Genomic DNA, 7038 nt, shown 5'->3' with positions numbered 1-7038 from the left:
CCTTGCACGTTTTACGTGAACAAGATTGAAGGGATGATTTTAGGACTCCTCAGTCGGATTACATAGCACGTTTAATAGTTGAAACATGAATGCAAATGTGTGCCTTGAATGCATCTATAAGCATGTCTTGCTGCATTCGGCTGGTGAGATTCATCAGCGTGGAGATTCACATAACAAGAGGGCATCAGCTTTCGGGGAAAGAAGTATGGGAACAGCCATAAAATTGATCATCTAAAGTCTAACACCACATGATATGCAAATACCGCAGTGATTCACCTGGCAAATGCCCGCACAAATAATCTAGAGTTAAAAGTGTGTTCACCCGTAGCAGTAGTAGTAGCATATTCCTAGTCCTGAATCTTTCTTCATCATCGTTCTTCACGTGAGACTCATGAGTCGTCTACAACTCGAGTCGTCCGCGTGGCTACACTTTATCTCGTCCAGTATTTTATTAACCTCTGCGGATAGATTGGAAGGTCGAGGCTCTATTTTTCGTGAACAAGGGGACTGTAGATAGGGTACCACATGTTTCTTCTGACATATTGCACTTTTTCCTCCTGCATTCATAGTAATGAACCATCAGTAAGGGCTGCATATCTGAGGTCACCATGTGCAAGCTATTGTTGAGCCATAAACCACGATTTGATCTTGTCACCAGAAATTCCATCCCCATCAGAAGATGCAGCGCATAGAGTTTCTAAGTGGCTACATCTAGAAGGGAGAAGGCACACGACTGAAAAGGTATTCATCCTTCCAGGTTGTGTAATCCATATGAAAGCAATGCATCTCTATGAAGTTCAATTTTACGATTGAAGATAAGGCTAAGGTCATTCATACCTTTGACATGTGCATCAGTTCTCGCGGCCCAATATCGCCATGTCCCTCAGCCAGTTCTTCTGCAAGAGCTGCTTGTAAAACAGCAGCCCCAACTTCTGCTGTTATATGCCTAATGCTGCATCATACAAAATATGATCAGCACATTTAAAGTGAAAAAGTTAAGCCAGCTACAGCTCAAGCAGGGCAGGAGCAAACCATATTGCATCGGGCCAACCTACATCCTCATGAGCAACATTGCACTTGCATAGCAACAATATTCCCATCAGATTCGATAGCATTAGCTCAGCATTGTGACCTTAGAATGTGCATAATTAGGAGATTGGAGCACTCAAAACATTTTAAGATTCATTTCAGGTTGACCCAAATCTGTAGGTGGAATGTTGTTCATAAACAATGTCGACGAAAACATATCCAGAGCTCCACAAGAAAGCATCACTGTAATTATGCACCAAGACTGGTAACGAGGCTTTACTTTAGTCAGGCTTTCAAGCACCAAATAAAAGAGACTACTATAGTCAAGCTAGAAGAATGGCCAATAAAACTAGTCGACTATCCCATGATATACAAAGGAAAAATAACTTATACACGCCTCTGGGATCACATCACTGTTCATATGATTTTGTGGACAAACATACAAGAAAGGGGAGAAACTATTACCTATTAATAGATGGATACAGGATGCCATTTTGAACTTCTTCATCCGTCTTATAAGAAGCAAGGCTGGCAACAAGATGAAATTAGCAACTCAAGGAACAAGAGAATATCAAGTCTTCAGTCATTTTGTCTTCAGATCGGATGTAAATGTTTCAACTTGACCCCCTCAAGTTTTGATAGTATGACTTTCACCGGCTTAAGTACACTACAAGTGTCAAAACTTGTGTACGGCGTTCACTTCAGTGCTAAAACTTTCAAAACGATCACTTAAGTGCTAAAATTTTTGAAAAATGATCACTTCAATGCCAAAACTTTCAAAACGATCACTTAAGTGCCAACTTTTTTTAAAAACGATCATTTAAGTGCCAATTTTTTTAAAAAACGATTACTTTAGTGTCAACTCTACCGAGCCACGTCAGCTCAAATATTAATAAAAAAAAACACGTGTCGGATTTCCGGTAAGCCACGTTAGCTGAAATTGAAGTTGGCACTGAAGTGATCGTTTTTTAAAAAAGTTGGCACTTAAATGATCGTTTTGAAAGTTTTGGCACTAAAGTGAGCGCTGTACACAAGTTTTGGCACTTCTAGTGTTCTTTAGCCGACTTTCACCATCTATTATTAGAACAACGATATTTTTTTTTTTTTTTTGTCCAGCCTAGCAAAGAAAAATCTGTTAAAAGAAGACAAATAAGAAAAGGAATTGTAATGTGCCTACCACTCAGCAGCTGCTTGTAACATTCCATCAGTGATAAAATGAGCACCAGAAAGAAGGGTTCCCAGGCCAATTCTGTTTCAAAACAACAGAACCACCATGAACATTTCAAAATTCAAGAGAAATTCCAAGATAGAATATGTAGAATTGTCACAAAAAAGCACCAACCCAGGGAAAAGGTACATATTATTTGCTTGATTTACATGACCGACTTTTCCGTTCCCTGCCAACATATACATAAGCTAGTAGTTGTAGAAGTTATACACTTGTGGCAGTTCAGAATTTGTACACGAAGGCAGTAATTATTGTAAGTCCACCATCAGTTATCCCTATGGAAGTAAAAGGTACAGAGATATGGTTTGGCTTTAGGAACGAAAGACGAATCCTTCCGTGCATGGAAAGCATCAGTAAGAAACGACGTACCAAGATCAACATTTGTGAAAGGGCTTCCACTAGCAAAAACTATATTTTCTCCAGCATGCTTAAAAGCATCAGCAGGAGTGCATTCAGATTGTTCATAGATTGATCAACTTTTTGTTCGCAGAGAAAAGAAAAATAGACCTCAAATAAGACAGCATACAGCTATTCTTAAGAAGGAATTTGAAGTCAATGCAAACAGGTACCATTGTTTGTGGGATTGGACATGGCAAAAATAGCAGGTTTAGGTGAATCGGATTCTCTCATTGCCTTAAGCACCTGATCAGTATGCAAACAAAGGTGTACTCTAGTGAACACCTGATATCCAGTACAACCACCCAAATAAGTAGAAATAGCATGTATTGAGCCCAATCCGATGTTGTCGACCCGATCCGCCAGTTCTTGACACATCACCGTTTCATCTTCCGGTTGGGTTTCTACCTCTCCAATAGATGAATATATCATGAAAATCTCATTTTTTTCATATATCTTACCAATTTTATTTTATGAATATTTTAAATTAATTACATAATTACAACATTATTTATTAATTATAGATCTTAATATATTTTTACATTAATTATTGCTAATTATATTGTAAAGATAAGCTTCACAAGAAAAAATTTATAATATTATAAGTATCAATAATTTAAAAAAATATGAAATTAAAAAATAAAAAATAAATAAAAAAATAAAAAAGAAGAAGAAGAAGAAGAAGAAGAGGAGGAGGCCCGGTATGGGCCTTGCTCGGCAGCCCAACTACCGAGCAAGGGGCTGGGCCCACGCCAACCCCTCGCTCGGCACCCCAACCGCCAAGCGAAGCCCAAATGTGTAAATATTTATTTTTAAAAAATATTTTTGTAAATATTTTTTTAAAAAAAATTAATTTGGAAAAAAAAACCCTCTTTTATATACATGTGATGTTCATTCACCTATTACCTAACTCAGAAGACAACACTGAAAAGGGGTTTAATTATAAGTTGTAAGGCCTATCAACCATATGCGTGTATGTATCTTTCCTTCAATAATTGGCCTCTTGATGGTCAAAAATTATTTGGTCATGTTTAGATGTATTGTTATTGTCAATGTCGGTTTTAGGATTGGACATTCTAATACCGTTGCCCCCTTTCGCGAGTGCACCCACCCCCATTAATCAAATTTCATATGTCACTCCTAATCTGACTTGCACGTAAGAGGCCATTGATCAAATTTCACGTGCCACTTCTAATTCACTTTGCACGTGGCAGGTTACGCATTCTAACGTTGAGTATTTAAACCTTTGAACTAGATTGATCTCTATATATGTCGCTGTCACGAAAAGATTGTTTGAAGGTTTATAACTTCTTATGATAAAAAAAAAATGGGATTCTTTCCATATATATATATATATGATGAAGTTTTATTACATAAAAATGGATCAATATAGGTCGGATTCATTTTGATCCGCCGAGTCTTGCTTAGCCTTTGTGAATCTCTTGCAAGAGACTTGTGTGTGCGAGTTTCTTTTCGAATCTATGCGGTTCTAACACATTACACCTGCAATTTCACAGCAAAATAACTCATTTTTCCTTCTTTTGCTTGCTGTCAGAAAAGTTCCTCATAATTAAGACAAAATCTTCAGTTTGTGCATCCAGAAACTGTTAATATCTCTGCCTTCTACGATGGATAACGGTGCAGATTCAGATTTCCAGACTGGAACGATATTCAAGGATTCTACAGAACAGTTCTGTGATGTAGTCTCCATGCATAGTTTTTCCCATGGATCATCAGGAGCACACTCTTCAAAAGAAATGACCATTACAGGATTCTGTCCAGGAACTCAAACCAAGTCCTTACTTTGCTGTGCTAGCTCAAAGCCATTCGATCTATTGAACATGTTAAGGCAAATGCGATAAAAGGTTCGCAGTCCATTGAATATATTAACTACTCTACAGCAAATTCTGTAGATACTGCTGAATATATCTAAAAGAGTTGTATGATAGGAAATGGTAGAAACCAGAAAGTCAAGGTAGAGGATGTAAATCCAACTCAAGACACCATCTAGAAGTCACACATGATTTATTAAGGAGTTGGGATCCATAATCTACAACTAGAGGGCCATCAGGTGAAGGCCATCATCTTCTATCAAAAGTCTGACACTTCCTTCCTCACAAAGAAGCAACCAGACAGACCGCCATTCGGAAGAAGTGCCAAGTTCACAGGACTTTCAGCGCCTTCCTGGACCGACAAGATACCGGTGTTGAAGTTAATGTCCGTTTTGACAAATCCGGGGCACACGCAGTTCACAATGATGTTTGGGTACTTCTTGGCGAGGATCCTAGTGTAAGCATTCATGGCTGCTTTCGAGATTATGTAAGCAGCAAAGACTGCAGGCCAGCCTTTGGCTTCCAAAGAACCGCTCCTGAAGTCTTCGAGGAAAGCCTTCACAACCCCGTTCACTTTCTCCTCCGTGAGGTTCTCAGCATCGCTCAGAACTCCCCTAGCCCATTCATTAGACACTCTCTAAAAGGAAAATCACCAAGAATTAATAAAATCATCAGCATAGATTTCCCTAAGGGAACTTCAGCCCGGGACATAAACAGCACCACAAAATGCAAGTGGGACTTGAAGCTAGATGGACACTCATTGAATAAGAATAAGAAAAACAAATTAGTCGTTCGTGGGGAATGGTATATGACATCTCAGCCAATGTATATCTAGAGCAACTCCATCCTAGAAGCAAGCCGGTTCCACGAGATGGAACTCTTTATTTTTAACGTGAAGAGCACATTAGGTAAACAACTTCACTGAAGATAGTTCTTGAAAGGAAGTTCATGTGATGCAATTGAAACAAGGTAAACAGGGCAGAAGCTTCCCGGTGAGAACGAGATTCACCTACTGCGATGGCCCACAATGCAGATACCAGCATAAAAATTCAGGAGGGTCGGCTGCTTACTCAATTTATAGGAAACCATACGGTAAACAGGGCCAGTGGAACTATTTTTGTGCCTCTCTCAATTTTGTTCATTAAAATAGCAAGTTCGTGAATGGTGGTGGAGCTCAACTCAGAGTTACACTTTTGCCGAGTTTCATCAACTCTGTCCTGTATTACTGTTCAATGTAATTTTAAATTTTTCAAGAGCCGACTCGAATCCAAGCTCACCTGAAGCTTCCCCATGCTGGAGGAAACATTCACTATCCTCGGTGAATCGGATAGTTGGAGAAGGTCAATATGAGCCTCGACCATTCGTTTGGCCCCGAAATAGTTTGTTTCCAGACATAATTCAGCTGTTTCATAAGGTTGGGTCAATACTTCTTTCCAATTGATTTGGGCACCTTCCTGCATCAACAACAGGAAAGCTCCTCTTACTTCCAGCCTGTCCCGGCAAAACGCTTCACAATTTACCAAGCTATGAGAAAGGGCGAAAAATACGAACTTGAGCTAGTTTTAAGGCTGGCGGAGATCTTATTAAGTTTGATTAATTTCGTGATGCCAAGACAATCAAAACTCCTAGCGTTAATTCAAAACAGTTCATAGCTACCTTTCCGAAACCAGAAGCCTTTAAGGTTTCGCCATCTGCAACGGCTCCGCCAATCCCGGCATTGTTCACTTGCAGCAGAGCTCATCATATTGGATCACTGCCAAAAATCTCACGAAGTTGATGACTAAGAGACTCCGACTTCACACCAGAATGTCGAGCTTCCCGAACCGGGTCTTGATGAAATTCGCAAGGGACGAAACACTGGCAGGATCAGTGATTTCAAGCTGGTGAAAAACAACGTGATCAGACAGACCACTTGAAGAGTCCTGGAGCTTCCGAACCGCTTCAAGTCCCCTTTTTTTCATCTCTAGATGTTAATATCGCCACAATCCCATTCGAAGCCAATTGCCTACATATCTCCAACCCGATCCCCTTGTTTGCACCCGTAACCACTGCATACCTGAAAACACCCCGAGGAAAAATCTCAAAAATGAAAATTTTGTGACATGAAAGTATGCACTGAACCATGAAAAAGATACCTCTTGGTAGACTCTGCCATCAGTTGCTTTAAGACAAGTTGAAAACCTATGAACCTTTTTCACTGCTTAAGAGATTGAAGAACCTCCAGATCCTTCGACACCCACGAATGTAAACCACTTTGTTTCCGGTGCTGGCGGTGTCGCGACCTAAAAATAAATTTTTAGGTTAATGGATTATTAGGTTAATTAGATGAATTAACTAACCTAATACGGACTCTCCCAAGCCCTACCAATTCGCAACTTAGGTTTGATTTTTAATTTAAGAGCCGCCACTAATCTTTTTTGGTAGGTAGATTAGATACCTAAATAAAGTACGGGAGAATACTTTATTTTCTGCTGACCAGAGGTTTAGGGTTCGGGGACTTGATTATGTTAATTTTTAATTAACACCCTTTCGATACCAAATTTCATGAAAATG

The 7038-nt window shown here is 39.4% G+C and overlaps 3 protein-coding genes across 4 annotated transcripts in view; all 3 read right to left on the bottom strand.

The window, feature by feature from the left end:
* The window catches only part of LOC115733749 ((+)-neomenthol dehydrogenase-like), a 48340-nt gene that overhangs the window by 38090 nt on the left and 3212 nt on the right, over nt 1–7038 (bottom strand). The window contains exon 2 of the mRNA XM_048285658.1: nt 6621–6738. Coding sequence (XP_048141615.1) covers nt 6621–6640 — 20 coding nt within the window. The 5' untranslated portion in view covers nt 6641–6738. The remainder of the gene's footprint in view (nt 1–6620; nt 6739–7038) is intronic.
* On the bottom strand, nt 110–2719 carry LOC115733286 (NAD-dependent malic enzyme 2, mitochondrial-like). Of its 2 annotated transcripts, none has more exons than XM_048285672.1 (5): nt 2627–2719; nt 2207–2278; nt 1495–1557; nt 838–952; nt 110–557 (listed from the first exon to the last, which is right to left on the bottom strand). In XM_048285672.1, exons 2-5 carry the CDS (start codon nt 2227–2229, stop codon nt 486–488), a joined length of 273 nt encoding a protein of 90 aa, XP_048141629.1. In that variant the 5' UTR covers nt 2230–2278; nt 2627–2719; the 3' UTR covers nt 110–485. The 2 variants fall into 2 exon arrangements, with proteins under 2 accessions (XP_048141629.1, XP_048141628.1); XM_048285671.1 differs by having other exon boundaries at nt 2372–2713.
* Nucleotides 4531–6468, bottom strand: LOC125316690 ((+)-neomenthol dehydrogenase-like). The gene is made up of 4 exons (XM_048285664.1): nt 6288–6468; nt 6142–6210; nt 5763–5939; nt 4531–5122 (listed from the first exon to the last, which is right to left on the bottom strand). The coding sequence occupies exons 1-4, from the start codon at nt 6444–6446 to the stop codon at nt 4745–4747; spliced, it is 783 nt and encodes a 260-aa protein (XP_048141621.1). The 5' UTR covers nt 6447–6468; the 3' UTR covers nt 4531–4744.

This window comes from Rhodamnia argentea, chromosome 9 (assembly GCF_020921035.1).
Source record: "Rhodamnia argentea isolate NSW1041297 chromosome 9, ASM2092103v1, whole genome shotgun sequence".
NCBI classification, from domain to species: Eukaryota; Viridiplantae; Streptophyta; class Magnoliopsida; order Myrtales; family Myrtaceae; genus Rhodamnia; species Rhodamnia argentea.
The sequence above is the reverse complement of the archived record's forward strand: the minus strand, read 5'-3'. Positions and strand labels throughout refer to the sequence as shown.